At 43.5% G+C, this 17035-nt stretch overlaps 2 protein-coding genes across 12 annotated transcripts in view; one reads left to right on the plus strand and one right to left on the minus strand.

The window, feature by feature from the left end:
• Window positions 1-1064, plus strand: part of SSR1 (signal sequence receptor subunit 1) — a 24630-nt gene extending 23566 nt beyond the window's left edge. For both annotated transcript variants that reach the window (XM_027676238.1, XM_027676239.1), the window contains one exon: window positions 233-1064. In XM_027676238.1, coding sequence (XP_027532039.1) covers window positions 233-257 — 25 coding nt within the window. In that variant the 3' untranslated portion in view covers window positions 258-1064. The remainder of the gene's footprint in view (window positions 1-232) is intronic.
• RREB1 (ras responsive element binding protein 1) overlaps window positions 1004-17035 on the minus strand; it is a 124674-nt gene continuing 108642 nt past the window's right edge. For 9 of the 10 annotated variants that reach the window (XM_027676231.1, XM_027676235.1, XM_027676229.1 and 6 more), the window contains 2 exons: window positions 7676-8422; window positions 1004-4694 (listed from right to left, as the gene is read on the minus strand). In XM_027676231.1, the coding sequence (XP_027532032.1) occupies window positions 4189-4694; window positions 7676-8422 (1253 nt within the window). In that variant the 3' untranslated portion in view covers window positions 1004-4188. The remainder of the gene's footprint in view (window positions 4695-7675; window positions 8423-17035) is intronic. The other variant, XM_027676237.1, reaches the window with a different exon arrangement.

The following is a 17035-nucleotide window of genomic DNA, read 5'->3' on the forward strand; positions in this document are numbered from 1 at the left end:
CCCAGAACCCCACTTCATCAGGTATCCTCGGTTTGGGGCAGAGCTGGCTAGCTGACTGCTTTTCTTTGAACCTGGCCCTCTTAAGGGAGGAGGGACCAGCTCCTCACCAGAGGAAGTGCTGAGGAATTTTGACCTCTGTCAGGAAGGTGCAGGAGGCTTGAGGGAGGAAAGCAGCAGCAGTTCACCCCAAGTCTGTCTCTCTCATTCTGAACCTGGTTCAATTCTCTGCCAGAAAGAGCCATCGCAGCAGGACTTAGGAAGACGGGGATGCTTCGGCTTCACTGCAATTCCCTGGCCTCCAGAGCTGGATACACAACTCAGATGATTCTTTGGCTCACTGTCCTGTGAAAGGCATTTTATTTACAGGAAGGCATATAAAATGCAACTAAGGCAGCTCTGACAAGCTAAAACAAAGGATTTCTCTCTTTGTGACACATGCACGTGTCTTTTGAATACATCCCGAAGAGTTCACAACCATAAACATTTATGCAAGAAAAAAACTCCAGTGGCATAAACCTACTTAATTTATACAGAAAGCAACTGATATAGTGTTAATCACCACAGCTGGAAGGACACTCACTTATGTGACCATGGGGCTACAATTAATTAAAAAAAGGAAAGAGAACCCTGACCCACCGCCTATGCAGGAAAATCAGCACCAAAGTACTTTCTTGTTGTATTCGGCTGCTCTGCTGAGGAACTAAAACAGGAGAAAAGCAGCATTTCAAAGGGGCTTGACTACCAGAAAATGGTGGTCAAAAGGAACGTGCATTTTCAGAGTGCTGCAATCATCTGCAACTCAAACTCAGATCAACCGAAGGAAGAGAAATGCTGATGCTACTGGCAGAGATACGCTCTGGCTTGTACATCATCCTCCAGCAGAACTAAGTCTGAGAGCAAGTTACAACAAACCCACAAGAAGAGCCATGTCCATTTCATAACCTATAATTTTTAAATATAACATTTTATTGCTTAGATGGTTTGATACAGAACAAGTTTTACCTTTTATTTTGAATTTGGAAGTACTGTACAACTGAATAAAAAGAGGAATAAAAGTACCAAAACAAATGTGTGATTCTCTGTTCATGTGGCATAAACCAGTCTTGTACACAATTCGTAGCAGCAGTTTAAGTTCCCTTTAGAAAAATATGAATTCTACACATTTATTACTGTTTCCTGCATGGGATGAAATCACTAGGATTAAAATTCCTTTGTGGAGAGAGAGAAGAGAGAAAAAAGACACAGAGAGAGAGAAGATGATGAATCATTCTGAAAATGGAATCAGACTGTCACATAGCCCCCAAAAGTTATTTCACAACAGCCTCAAACAAGGTTCTCTCTTTTTTTTTCCTTTGTTTATTTTTCTTTGCGCTTTCACAGTCAAGTGCTTAATGTAGTGATTGAATTATCTCCATGTTAAGTCCATTGCAACTCAGGAAAAAGAATTTTAGAAGATTTTTTTTTTTGTTTTGTTTTGTTTTTTGTAAAAGCCCTGAGAGAGGAAAAAAATAAAAAGATTCAAACAAAAATCATATAGAGACAAATTAGCTGAACATGCAAACTAAAGCCTAAGATTCACCCATAGTTTAAACACATTATAAATTTCACAGTTTAATATTGGGGTAGGAGGGGAAACAAAAAAAAACCCCAACAACAGCAACAGTTCTCAGTCAAACTCAACTAATAAAAATGTCAATAAAATGTGGCAAGACCTTATACTCTACTAGGATATAGATAAAGGCTAAATAAAGCTTTAAATCAATAGTGATTATTGCTAGCAGATGTCCCGGCAGGATGCTGGGAATTAATTACTTGCTACATTGTTCTGCAGCATATAGTTTAGTAATGGCTTCTCCCCCACAGTATTGCGCAGTTTAGTGTGGAGAGTTGCAAAAAAAAAAAAACAACCCACCAAAATAAACAAACAAAAAAACCAAATGACAAAAACCAAAAAATACCCAAAATAATAATAATAATAATAATAATTATAATTATAATAGTAATAACAATTTAAGGGATGCATGAACTGGTTTTAATTAAGTAGAATGCACCTGGGTAGAGTTTCAGATGAATCACTGGTTGTGATTGGTTTATCTATATCTGGCATTAGCTTCGTTTCAGAACTGGTTCAAACATCCCTATTTAAAAATTAAAAAAAAAAAAATCAACCACAAAAAAATAGAAATCACATATACCTCAACCATTTTTTCTTATTCTATTTGCAAGAATATTACTCAAGAACGCTTCTCTTCCTCTCAATTCTGGACAGTGAGATTTCAGTCTCCAGAAATTTTACGAGAATTTTAATATATAGATAGATATATATAGATATATATATTATATAATATAGACTGGGTTTGAGGCCCACTTCCTCCATGTCTGGTGAGAGCAGGAAAAGCAATTCTGCGGGGGGAAGGAGGGAGGGTCACAGTGCGGGCTGGGCTGGGCTGGGCTGCAGTGGTGGAATAGCACAGTGAGGCTCCGGCAATGCTATTATGGCTCTGTCTGTCCCAGAGGTCATGACTGAAGGACAATTAACAAACAACAATAACGACGACAACAACAACAAGGACAACAAAAATGCTGTGCACTCCTAAAAATGCGCAGCTACAGTAGGATACATTTCACTTAACCCCTTCAATATTGGTGGCCAGAGTGTCACCTGTTGCCGGCAACAGGAGCCATACAGAGAAATTCCAGCTGCCAGCATTAAAGGGGTTAAATTACTGATATGAAATTTAGACGCACACCTTAAGTCTTCAAGCATCAATCCCAAAATCTCAGGAAGAATTTAAATTTTTTTTAAATTTATTTTATTTATTTTTAACATGTCGTATATCTGTAGTTTTATTACCAGTAGTATTTTCTTTCTCTAGAACGTGACAGTAGCAAGATGAGGGTAAGGCTCGCATTTCTCTCTTGCTTTCAACTGGAAGACGGAATAACTTTGCTCTTTAAGTAACACACGCTGTCACCAATGTGATTGCAACAAGACTAATCCAGCACTCGCAGTGCCTTTCTCACGCACTTGGAGGGACCTGGCGCGGCCCCGTCCTCGCACCCCTCTCCCCTGATACGCACACACGCACCCACACGCACACACTCACACCCCACCACAAGTGAGATGTACCCCTGCACAGGTGGGACGATACCTCGCTGGCCTCCACTTGACTCTCTGGTCAGAGGAAGGGTTTAATTTAAAGTACAGTGGAAGAGCTGCAACACAGGAGGAGGAGGAAGAGGAGGAGCAAGAGGAGGAGGAGGAGGAGCTGGTGAAAGCATTAAGTCAAAAACACTTGGAGAGGGGATCCAAGCTGCGCTACGCATCTCCGTGGGCAAATATTGCCCATTGGTTTCTGCTGACTGCAGAGACGAGCGAACTGATGGATTTATAAAATAATAATAAAATAATAATAATAATAATATGCTGAAGCAAATCAAACATATGTAACAGCAGGTGCATAATTTCCATAGGTTACGTTGCTATGTAACTCTTCTCTGTACACATGCTCAGTTCATGACGGCCAGAAAAAACCCCTAGGATTCAGAAGACCATTTCTAATGCTGTTAAGTGGAAACAAGCACGAGGTTGAAATTCATTGCTTTTGGCTTGAACCACTTTGAACACCTTCAAGTGCCACGTTGTTCAGGCCTCAAACAGGCTTAATGCTCCACCGTGTGGCAAATGCAAGAACATCTACTGAGAAAAAACAATAAATCAACATCTCCTCTGCATCTCCTCTGACTATTTCATAAAAAATTCACATCATTTTTCTTCCAGTTATTGGCTGTGGTATCCAAGGGCCTCCCACCCCACTGCCCCCATTTCCAGCTCAGAGAACAAACACAGCGACTATCACAGATATACAAGAACAAGCTCACACACACCAATACAAAAGGTAACATTAATGCTTAAATGAAAAAGGGTCCTCTCCAAATAATTCTTTAAAATATTAAAATCATTTTTGAAAAAATCTATAATACCAAAAGATCTAATAAAGTAGTAAGGCACTCAAATCAGTATATACTGTAGTCTCTTGCATTATTATACTGAAAGGCATATGGCACCACGTCCAGTCTGCCATACTCTCCCCATAGCTGTAGGTCGCTCTTCCAAAACGAGACTCCAGACACCTTGCTCTGCTGGCTTCAGTTTGCCTGCTGGGATGGGTCCAACCTCCTAGCAAGTCATTCAACCCCCAAGAGCTGAGGTGCACTGTCTGCAGGGGCAAGGATGTGATTCATGGGAGATGGTGTGTTGTGCATCTCCAGTAAGTCTTGAATGAAACCTGAGGGCCTCTCATGCTCGGAGCCACCCCGAGGTTCCTGGTCTTTTGCGGTCTGTTTCTGTGCGCTCTTGGTGGGCTCCATGAGGCAGGTGTTGCTCCTCTCCTCTCCGCAGGGGGAATCCATGACCATGCTGGGCAGGGACTCATTTCGGCTTCCCATGAGGGGTGTATGGCTACCGACAGCCCCCGCGGAGTCGCACTCGTTTTCTGAGATGGGGTTGGCGCCACTGTGATTGGACTCATTTTCACTGTCTTCTCCACACCTCGACTGGGTCTCCTCCTTGTCACTCTCCTTCCCGTGGTTTCGGGCATTTTTGACTTTCTGGTGTATGCGCTGGTGACGAACCAGGCTGTGCTTCAGAGTGAAGGTCCGTTCACAGGTTTGACACTTGTAAGGTCTCTCACCTAGAAGAGAATTAAAAGACAAAATCAGCTGTAAGGTCACAAATGCATCTCCTTCTTGTTTCAAGCAGTGTAAAACAATTTGCTCTTTGTAAATTTAGTACCCATATCAAACATGGATGTCACATTTATGCTGATATTTTGCTTCTGTTCTAGCAAGCTAGCTGATGGAGTGCACGCAGGAATACAGATACATTGCTTATGGCACAAAAGAAAAATCAAAACTACGTGTCTTGAGACAGCTACAAGCTTGGCAAGGCCCTGAACTAAGGAGGGAGGAAGACTATAAGCACCAGGTGCTCATTAGCATCCTGTTGAATTTAGTGTGCAACTTTTCTGGAAGAAGTTTTCAGTCAATCTCTGGATGGAAGGATGAGGATACAGCCCACATAACTGTGGTCAACAGCACATGAGAAATCATCTCCCTCTCTCTTAGATGCTGACAGATGGGTGAAGATGAAATGCACAAGTTAATCACCGACGCTGAAGACAGGCTGTCAGGAATTACCCTTGCCACAACAGCCCCTCCTCTTTCTGTGAAGCAGAAGACAGTACCACCATGTTCCAAAGTGGACACAGAACAGCTAAAGGACCTAGATTAGTCAGGCATTTGTGAGATATGGGATGTGCCTGGTAGAGGTGGTCAAAATTTACTGACCAAGTGAAAAATGCCTGCCTCGGGATGTTATTTACAGAGCTGCTGGTGTTCCTCAGCCCACTAATGCTTTAGGACAGCTGTGACATGTGAAACCCCTAAAAAACCTCTTCTCAGACATTCCAGAAATGCTACTTGCAGGACAAAATTCTTCCTCTTATTTTGCAATCTTAAGCTGCAGAGCATCTGCAGGCATTCTCTGCCGTAATCAGGTAGATTGCTGCGATCTCAGAGCTGCTTTTTGCACCTCAGATGCTTGAATACTTTCCTAAGCATGAACTCATTGGAAAACAAAGTGGCCACAGCCCCATAGACAAAATTTGCCTGAAGTCCCAACCAAACATAGTGCCTCAGACTGCTGCCTGCCCTAACTGAAGGTCCCATCCTTTCCTTTCCAAATCCAACTCCCTAACCCATCCGCTCTTTCCAACTGCACCTCTTAAAGAGTTTTCAGTGCTGCAATTCCCTCAAGACACCATCTTGGGCCAATGAGGATTAGAACAGGGCACCTATGGCTCATTACTCACTTGTAATAATGCTTGGGATCACTAAAAGAAAACCCAGTACAAACTTGAGGAGAATGGCTTAAATGTGCAAGTACGTTGTGTTGTCCCTGGGAAGCCTGATACTCCTTAGAAATGCTTCTCTCCAGTGCTCTGCTCAGGCACCTGCTATCAAGAGAGGGTAGAGCTCTCCCAGAGCATTTTCAGCCAAAAGCCTTTGCCCATCTGGCACTTGAGTGTGGCTGATGCAGCACTGCGGCTCACCCTGCGCTTGGGCCAGCAGCACCAGAGCATCTCACAGCTACTTGCTGGGAAGCAGCATGCGCTGAGAGAGTGGAAAAAAATTTCCAGCCCAACTGGCATGCGGTAGGAAGGCAGAGGTTTCTTGCACACTTCAGCGTGTCTTCTGAATAAGGAAACTCCAAAACCTTACAGTTATCTTTAAAAAACCCATACACTTAAACTGAAGTATAAGCAATGTGCAACCTGAACAAGGGGGAAGGAGAGAAGGAGGAGAGTCAACCCACAATATTGGTGCAAAATCCTTGGCTGAAAATACGTTGATCTGATAGTGGGGGTTGGTGGTATTTACATTTATTAAATTTGAAGAAAGCACTGTCTCAGGTTCCTATTGCGCATCTATTCTATGCTAAAACATCCTTCAGTGTCAAATAAGAAAGAAACATCCTGACAAGGCCCACGTAACTCAGCATGCAATGAAAACAATTAAAACAGAGAGTATGGGAATCTCCACGGACACACATCATCTGGGGGTAAAGCTCAGTAGTTTAGATATTAACATTTCCCAAAGCTTCTGCACTAGTATGAAAATAGGCACAAGAATAGGACCTGTCCCCTGTTTTACTTGTGGCTCAATGCCAGAAGAAAACAGATCAATTTTGCACTCAATTGGTCAATATTTATGATTTAGAAGGGCTGCAGTCTAGTTCAGGCTCTACTCTTTGGTGCAGTTTACTAAAAATCCCTATCAATTACAGAACAAATATTTTGTTAATCTCAAAATCTGTCTTCAGCAGAGAACACCTTCAAAAGATACAAAATGTCAAACTACATGAGTTTTCCCACGTCAGAGCAGCTTGCCAGCAGGTAAAATACATAACTAATAAGGATGCATTAATAAGGATGAATGATTAATTCACCTTTGAGCTGGCTCATAGCTTCACCTCATTTGCAAGGCACTGCTGCAATCTGTGTATCACAAAAAGCAATCCCACTGCCCTGTCAAGTCATCAGACAAACGTTTTACTACCTGCGTTCCACCTTCCCTGCCCAAGTGCCCACTGTAGCTTTGCCTTTCACCCAAGCAGCAGGTCACACAGATCACCAGCACGTTACCCATATTAGGCTCAGATAATCAGACAAAACCAGGCTATCTCCCTCTCTCTAAACTTCCACTCTGAGATCAAGTCTTATCACATACTCACACGTTTCTCCACTGCTTATCAAAATACTGGGAAGAGGTAAAGCCATATACACATGGCATGGTAAGAAGGGAGTCAGAAGCTGGACAGAACAACTTCCCAGGCATCTCCATGCTTGCCCTCACCTCTAAACTCTGCAAGCAAGCATGGGGAAAAAGTTTGGGAATAGAAAATAAGACAGTGGTGGCAATTCCTGCTCTCTCCATAGGCTTTGTATGCAGCATGGGGGATTGGGGCAGAGAAGACACCTTGCAGATACCTATAGGACTAAAAGCAGCATCTCCAACCTCAAGTGCTAGCAGCCACCGTGCACCTACAGAGCAGATGCCTCAGTCTGGTGGCAGACTTGCTCACGTTCTGCTCTGCTCTCAAGCCTCCTCTTACCTGTATGAGACCGCATATGTCGCGTCAGATCTTGCAGAGACCAGAAACGCTTGTTGCACACAGTACAGACTTTCTTTCTTTTGTCTGCTTTTGCAGTACTCTTAGCCCCATCAGTCTTTGGTTTTTTGTCATCACTGCTCTTCTCAGTGGACTTTCTCTCTGTGCCTTCCCCCTCAGAGATGCTTTCGCTCTCTTCATTCTCCTTTCCTGTTGCCTCACAGTCCACAGGAGACTCCACTACCTTCAAGTCCAACGGAGACTCTTCCTGCTCAAGACCAGAGTCCTGCATCGAGGGAGCTCCTGCATCATCCTGAATGCTTTTGCTTTCATCCTCACTGCTCCTTTCATCCTTTCTGTCCTCACGAATGTGGGCCTTTTTGTGACGGCTAAGAGTGCCAGCAAACTTGAAGGTTTTGCCACAAATGTCACAGGCATGTTTCCTTTCAGTCTGAGAACTGCTGCCTGCGCCCTGGTCACTCTCTGCCAGCTTGAAGTCCATTAATTTGCTGGCAAAATTGAGGTCAAGACTTTTGTTACTTACAGAATCTTCCTCAGGGCCCTCTTCATATCCATCCACTTTTTCTTCAGCATCCTCTTCTGCCAGAAGGGAGTCAGCCTTTTGCTCCTCCTTGGGGCCGCACTCACTCTCTGGTAGCTCTGTCATTTCCTCTGACTGCTCCTTCTCGCAGTAGGTCAGGTTCAAGACTTTGTTTCCTGTAGCTAGCGTCTCTGCATCAGCCTGGCTGTCTGCAAGTAAACAGAGAGAAACTTTCAGCGGGATGCTCTCTGATAATTCCCAACTACCAGCAGAAAGGCCTCACATGGACCCACAAGCATTGCTTCTGATCAAGCACCCAAACATATGTTTCTCTTATCTGTGACCCAGGTCAGTAACTTAAAGCTGAAAAGAGATCAAAACATCACAGAACCCAATTAACATGATGATACAAAATCTGTAACAAAATACTTTCTTTTCCAAAATACACCCACAATCTTGGCAGTTTCTTGAAATCATTTTAAAATATAATCACTTTTACCAGAGAACACAAAATACTGAGACATCAAAGAAGAGCTGAGGTCACTACTACCACAAATACTGTTCCTGAGACACATGGATATATTACTAATAAACTTGTGTATGAAAAATATGGACATAGATCAAAGTAATATACACCCACATATTAATCAAACTAATTTATGTGTAGCAGGAAATGCTTTTCATAGGGAATGTAAAGGCCTCATACAACCAACTGGTACAATTAAATGCTAGAGGTTAGTGCAGGCAGTAACACAGAAGTTGTTTAAAACCTTGGGTATACACCATAAAAGCAAAAGATGCAGAAGTTCATCCACACCTGGGTCTCTGATATGCCACTTGCAACCAAAACACAAAGCCAAGGGGCAGTAACAGGCAGCACCCTTTGCTGTTTCACAATTACCCCAACAAGAAGGCAAAAATCACTTAAGAGGTGATCCTTAATGATGTCCTCTGCTTCCTTACTGGTCTGTAGCATTAATGTTGCTGAAGACATAACAAATGTCCAAAAAATTAAAACAGATAAGGTGCTTCAGGAGGACAGAGGGCTGGAGCTGTACCCCCTCCAAGCTCTACATAAATAGTGTACTTGTAAATAGGAAATAAACTGATTGGCTCTGGAGGCCAAAGCTGATGATGATGCATGGCAAGTAACCGCATTCCCAGTGCCACTTTCCAGCAACTGTTCCAGGACACGAACTTTGCAAGTTGTGCTTTCTGAAAGCTGAAACTTCCCTTTGCTTTAACTCTTCCAGCCCACCTCCTTCTTGTTGACAGCATGCAGCCAAGGAAGCCCACAATCTAACAGACATTTCAACATTCATCTGCAAGCCCGAGAGCTGCTGAGTAACTACAGGGATTTAGAAACTTTAGAAGAGCAGTTTAAGTTCTTTGTTTGAAAAAGTACAACATGTGCTTGTCTCCAAATCGCCTAGATTTCCTATCACAGGGTTTTTTTCATAAGCAAAGAGTAAGGACAGAAGATAAGAAGATAGTTCTCAGGTACTTATTAGTACGAATCTAATCTTGCAACATGACTTGCACTGACCCCATCTCCTCGCACTAGTGAAAATAAATGGCCATTAAACAAATGTCAAAGCGCAGCAGCGTTTCCAGTGATAGTGAACAATCACTTAATAGTGCATAATCGTTGATATGCTTTTTCATGGGGGGTAGAGGGGGGAGAAGTGGCCTGTCAAAAAAAATAATCTCACCTTTTAATCAAAACAGATCCGTTTACACAGACAGTGGATTACACAAAAGCCTTCCACAAAGTTCATTGCTCATCTAATTATCTGCCCATTAAAACAGGCAAGCAAGCCATAATCTGTGTATAATGCTAGAGAATTTGAGGATGGGGGCATCTGAAAACAGAGGTCACCTACAAGTGCCCTATGAATCTCCATTTGAATTCTGTGTTTTGACTTGCTGATTATCTCTTGGCTATATTAAAGCAAAAAAAGAAAAAAAATTAGCTATTATTAAAAAAAAAAAAAGAGGTCACTTCTAAAAATCAAGCTGAAATGCCAATGCATAATAATTAAGGGGAAGTACTGCTCCACGACCCAGAGAAATGAGAACTAGGCATGACTGAGAAGCCAGGCCCATGCGTGGTGCTCCTGGTTACATGCAGGTAGCCAGGTCTCACAGCTGCCAGTACAGGCAAGGGAGTGAGCCCAGAAGCCAAACCCAGGCCATATCAACACAGGGAAGATGTTTAAAAAGGAAGCATGGCCATGGGTTCCTGCCTGCTGTCTTCTTCCACAAGCACATCTGGCTCTCACCAGCAGTGTCTCACTTTGGCCCAGGAGCAGAGATGAAAGGAAGGATTAAAGGCAAAAGATGTGACTCCCTGCTGCTGCGGGAAGGGTCTTTGTCTTTCCTTGGCTATTCACTCCCAGCCCAGCCCTTGCATAGCCCTAAATGTTCATACAGGGTCTTTTTCACCAGAGCACAGGTTTATGTTGCACTAAAGTGATCCTCTAATCATGCTCCCTTCAGGTTAGGGGCAGGAGGGAAGGGAAACAACAGGTAACAGGAGTTTCCTCCTCAGCTGCCTTTGGTTGCCAGTGGAAGATGGACAGAGACAAAAATAGGACAGCAAAGTGGATCTGAGGCATGAAGACCTTGAAGTGACACCAACAGAAAGCACCTAAACCAGGTGCTATACCCTTGCCACCACTACTCCCCCTCAGCAAAGTGAGGGGCACCTCCTGGCAGATATGGGCTGCCCTGTCTCATCCCCCCAAGGTCAGGAAATGCTCCCCTGACGGGATGTGTGTTAGGCCAAAGAAAGGCTCCAAGCACAGCACAGAGGGGCTTCATTAGGGAGTGGGGCAGGAAACCAGTGAGCTCTGTTAGGATGGAGATCAGTGAACAGCACAAGGAAACTGAGATGAGAGAAAGCTCCTCTTTTATTGTACCCAGAGAGATATTCTGTAACTCTTTACTGACCAAACGGAAGACAATGGATGAAGAGTAAGTTTTTTCCTGGTTTTTCAAAAGGAAATATCATGAGCAAAGTGAGTGAGAATATCCAGTGGAATCACTCAAGTAAGTGCAAGCCAAAACCAGTACGTCTTAAAACTCTCAATACAAAAGTCCCAACTTTTACATTCAACATGTCATACATTATGCATGATTTTCCAATTTTTCCCTTTTTCTTCTTCTGCTTCCAGTATTTCCAAAAATATATTATTTTTCTTATAGTATACTCATTCTTCAGTGAACTGTACTCGAACTCTGTCTCCTTCTTTCCTCTCCTCTGTGCCCTGGACCCCTCCCCATGGCTGGCCTGCAACTGCATTTTTCTGCACAAGAGATAATGCTTCAAGGGATAGGTGGTCCACAGGTAAGTGATGCTGCCTTACTAGCACAGGCAAACAGATGAAGTTGACATCAAGAAAAACAAACTCTTAAGTTTAAACAATGTGCCTTCACAAAGGGCACAGACCACTGCAGATCCTGGGAACACAGATGTACACAGGTTTTCTCTTCTGAAGCTGGCCCAGTGCCCCTGAAGGAAGACATTCAAAACTCAGGTAGCGATGTAGCCAGGAACATGTTGACGCGTTCGTGCTTGGGGGAGCACTCTTCCTTCTTACCTGCACAAACCAGACGTGCTGTCTGCTTTGTCAAGGAGTGTCACAGGCCCCTTATGAAACTTCATGCATGTGCTTCATGTAAAGTGGTAGTTCCTCACTAGCTGAGCTGCTCTGTAGTTATCCCCAACCCATGCAGTTAATTTTGCAGCTGGTGAAAAAGTGAGCTGCTCTGCACAAATCTTGGTTGTCTGGGGATGGGTGAGAATCAGCCCAGCTCTCTTCCAATGGACTGGAATAGCAGCAGGGGGGGAGCTGTGAGGGTGTGTGGTAAACAGTTGTGAAGACAACTGTGTCAAGTCTGGTGTGGGATTCCTCCTGCAGTGCAAAGGATAGCTGCAAGGGTAGTCCTGCACTGGCAGCTGCTTCATCCCCACCAGCAGAGGTTAGGCCTGGCCTACACTAAGTTTTTTTCCCACTTACATGCCTATCTGCAGCAACAGAAACCCTACTGGTCGTAGAACTCCAGCAGGCTTGTATCTTACACAAGGAGGAGGATTTTGACTGAGCCTTCAGATCTGGGCAAACATCCCCTCAACGAGGCCAAGCTCCTCTCAGATGGAATATCATATCCAGAATGTTGCTGATTTATGTTGCAGAGCAGCCACTTGATTCCAGCCAGTGAAGGAAACAGGATGCATGCGAAAGGCCTGCCGTTTCTTTCGGCCCTTTCACATCTTTCACTTATTAAGGCTGTAAAATGCTTTCTGGTCCATTTGTTACCCACACATATTTACACTTGGTGAATCAAGAGGACAAGAGTGGAGAAGTCCACTTGCCAAGGCTCCCACCTACCACCACTTCTTCAGCAACTGTGGGAGCAGAATACGTTACCTTGTCATGGACAACCAGTTTGTGTCACTCCTTCAAAATGACAATAAGAAGGTGACACTATTTGATGATGTCAACTCTGACAGCAGAGTCAAAAAAGATGCACAAGGTAAGGAAGAGAGAGAAGAAGAGCTAGGAGGTAAGCATGTACGGAAGAAGGCAACACAAAACAATCACTGGTAACTCAGCTGCTGCCTCATCAGCTCCTGGGAAAAAAGAACTTCTCATGAGATGTATTCATAAGCAAAACCTCAAGGACTCAATCTGAGAATCCAAAAGCTTTTCCGCTTGCATGAAAGAAACCACTATATAGTTGTAGCCAAAATCATTTTTCCTTCAAACCGTGGAAAGAAAAGACTGTTTTGCTAAAGTGTATTTACAATTCAAGTTGCAGTCTTTGGTCAGCCCAGTCAGAAGAATCTGCTTAATCTTTTATAGGTGGCAAGAAAAAGAAAGAGGAGGAAACCGCTTTCCTGCATACACAAACCAAATGATGAAGAGAGATGCCAAATGTGGAAAATTTCAGCTAAAGGGCAGACACAGATCAAGGTGGGGAGATTGCTGGTTTGACTCTTTTTTTCCCTTGGTTTTCTGTTTTTGTGGAAATACACTGGAATAGGCAGTAGAGCCTAAGACACTAAGGAGTTATTAGATTAAACAGGGTGTAATGAAAACTATTTTGTGGCTAAAGCAAGTGTTTATTGACAAACATTCCTGACATCCCAAGAGAAGTGTTAGGAAACACATCACATAAATAATCCTCAAAACTGGAGCAGACAGAGCACTGGAAATGGATATTGTACAAACAGTTGGCATTATCAGTCAGATGAGCTGATGATATAATATTTTCCCTACATTAACTGAAATAACTCCAGCTATTCTTATATTTTACAATGGAGGCAGCCACCACTAGGTGGTAGCAGTTCTAGCAAATTTGGCATTTTCTGGACCCACTCACAGAACACTGCTTCTACTTCCACCCACGAACTGGAAAACATCTTTTTGACCTGCAGAGTCAACTTGCAAATTTTTGGGCGTTATCTTTGTCCATTTTTATTGTAAACACTCTAAACACTAAAATTTAGCCACCTTCATTACATCACATGCACACACAGAAGTTAAATATTTAATCAGCCCACAGCTGAGAGAACTTCGGTCGTACCTGCATGCCTTTTGACATGAAAACATTCAAGACAGAAAAGGACTATTTACAGTAAATGGAACTGAATATATCTGGGGGAAAAGGAGAAAACCAGTTCTGAGAAAAAAACACTTTTTGCCTTTGATACAATGTATGATTCCCCAGTACCTCCAAGAGAGCAGCTGAAGTCACAAAGAAAAGTTTTCAGGACTAGCTCTGACTGCACCTACCAAGGAGAAATCTGCACTGAAGGGAGTGGGGGGCAGGGAGGAACCCCACACTTTCAGCTTATGGTGAAATATGAATTTATTTCTTTATTATTAATATGGTGATTTCCACCGTTCAGCAGAAAGGCAGTCTGATGTAGAGCTGACAATACAATAAGGAAGCTATACACCATCTCCTCAGTATCCTCCATACAACAGCTCCAGCACTTGGGCCAAGCCCCAGTGGCAAGCAGCTCTTGCTTTACCCTGAGCTGCGGCTCTGAAGCAGCTGTTAAACTTTGCCTGACACTGAAAAAACAGTTTTAAGCCCCTTGTCCTCTAGGAAATACCCACAAATGTAGTTCAGAGGTAAAAACAGCTAGAACAGTTTGGAAAAAGTCCCCCACTATACCCAGAGCTCATATGATTTCTGGAGGGATCACAGAGTGGCAGATATCTAGAGCAAAGATGAATTCTACTAAATGCCAATTGGAAAGCTCACTGTCGAGTATACTTACTTTGCAAATATTTGCCCATTTAGCACAGAGCAGTTGTGTTCGATCCTCTCACACTAGAGGCAAGCCTCTTTACGAAAGGGATCTTTCCTTAGCAAAGTCTTTTTCTCTATTACGTAAGAGATAATCCCTTACCCCATTCCCATCCCACATCTCTTCTCTGTTAGCTGTATTTTGTTGCAAGAAGGGAACATTCAGAAAGCCCAAAGGAGAGAAAGTCAGGGCTGCTTTAATACGATGAAAGTGGGCAGTTCATCAAGTCGCTCCACAGTTTTCTTGTAAGCCTCTCTGCCAGTACAGTTCTCCCCTGGTCTGACTACTGTGAGCCAGGGAAGATGTCCTCAGTTTGCTTCAGGTGCTTTAGACCATTCCTTTCCTCTCCATGCAGCAGGGATCTGTGCAAGCCCCACCACTTACACAGCCTCCTCATCTCTGAATCCTATTCAAAATCACCATCCTGTTATTGTTTTGGTTTAAAACAAGACCAAAAGAAACCCTTATAAACTTGTTCCCAGTGACACTCTATTGAACTGCACTTCCTGTCTTACACCTCATCTTAAAGCTTTTCTTCATTTATGGCTGACCAAACACCATTCATTCCCTTTCCTTCTGCTGTACAGTGAAATCCAGATGATTATTCACGTCCAAGGACGGTCCTCACAAGGACTCTGCATGTGAACCCTGAGCATGCTACCTACCTACTTTTTAAAGCCAGCACAAAAAAAGAAATCACCACATTTTAAACTAAGCCACAGTTTCAAATAGTTAATTTACTTCCACAGACTTGGAAATCCATTTTTCTTGGCCAATAGCGGGAGACCACAAGTGCAAAGCTGTTGAATGATTTTGGACCATGATTAAACACCACTTGATAAAGCCAGTTATAAATGCTAAGCTGTGCTATAAAGTGCATGTGATAACTTATAACAGTGTACACTATAGGATATGGGCTCACCAGGATATTGCTGTCCAAAGCTGTAATTCGAAGACACAAAGCATCTGACAGCAAAGCCAACTTCAACAGCATCTATCCCCTGCACCTCCCAGGAGATGCTGCCAGCTCCACACCCCAGCTGCATCAATGTGCTCTTTTAGGGCTGTACCGCCAGCCAGATCCGGGAACTGATCTCACGACTGCCAGTCCCTCTCCTTGCCCTTTTAATTTTTTTGGGCAGCTGGGTCAGCTACAGCTGCAGGGATGAACAGTTGGGAACAGGTTGAGCCAGTGTGGCCAAGAAGTGCTTTGTGTTATCCAACCATGGCCCAAGGCTCTGTCTGCTGGGGCAGGTTGAACCACTCTGATCAGCCCAGTGCCAGCTGCTAAGAACATCTACCTTCCACCAAGGTCCTACCCATCCTACGTGCTGTGCCAGTGCTCATCTGAGCGGCTTTAAAAATGCCTGCCTCCTCATCCCATCGACCAGCTGAGCTGCATTAGGATCTCGCTGAGTATAAAGTAAGCCTTCAATTGACTCAAGTAGAACATTTCAGTTTCATTCTGCCGTGAGAACTGTCAGAGGTGAGCACTTTCAGAGCCCTTTCTGCCGACTTTTGTTCTGTGAGGGGATCATGTCATAACATGAGTCTTCCTCTCTCATGCTGTAGCCATCTGTTGTCTGCATAGGCAGGATGAGCCCACGTGACACCCCCAGATACCGAGCTACAGCCCTGTGAAGTTACAGGCTGTTAACATGGTAACAAGGCAACTTAGTCTCTTCATGATAGGCAAGATCAAATCATGTCCTAACAGGTCCCCAGCATGGCAGATTGTAATGCAAGACTACTACTGAGACCTGTATTACCACATTTGAATCACTGCAAGGCAACCTGCTGTATTAAAAGAAGAGAGGATCAGAGAGAGTGGAAAGACAGCAGACTTTCCTAAACAAACTGGCTCATGGAGATGTAAGAAGAAAATCCTGTGCTCATTTTTGTGCAATCTGATCAGCAGCTACCCTGAGGTTGAGGGTAATAACTCATTTGTAATTTTAACTACCCTGATGCACAGAGCCAACTTCTTGCCGCTTTTAGGTTTGTTACTTCAACAATTATCCCGTGAAACCAACTCTGAGCAACACTAAGTGACCCTGTCTGTACTGGAGGTGTGAACACCTTGCAGCAACAGCTCCCTTGTGCAAACACTTTTCAGGCAAGAGACATGTACCACCATCTGCTGAGCTTCCTTCTTGCACTCATCCCATTTGGTCAGCACATTAAAACCCTGAGTAACTGTGCTCACCTTTGAATTTGTGTCAGCTTCTCCTTTCTGGCTTTTAAATGCCACTCACCTGCCTACAAAAAAGCCTTGTATGATCAGTCAATTTCTTTTGCTACTAATTGTCAAGACAGAGGGGGCAATATGATGGCAGGCAAGCTTCAATGCAGATTAATATAAAGTAAAACAATCTAAAACATGCCTATGTGATGCTGAATATGTTACTGGCAGGTACATTCAGGCAGGAGGACTCAAAGGCATCGCTGATATCTCTCCAGGATCACTGGTGCGGCCTGCAGCAGCAGCCAAATTAAA

The sequence above is a fragment of the Neopelma chrysocephalum genome, unplaced genomic scaffold (assembly GCF_003984885.1).
Source record: "Neopelma chrysocephalum unplaced genomic scaffold, ASM398488v2 Primary Assembly neopelma1_26b, whole genome shotgun sequence".
Classification (NCBI taxonomy): Eukaryota; Metazoa; Chordata; class Aves; order Passeriformes; family Pipridae; genus Neopelma; species Neopelma chrysocephalum.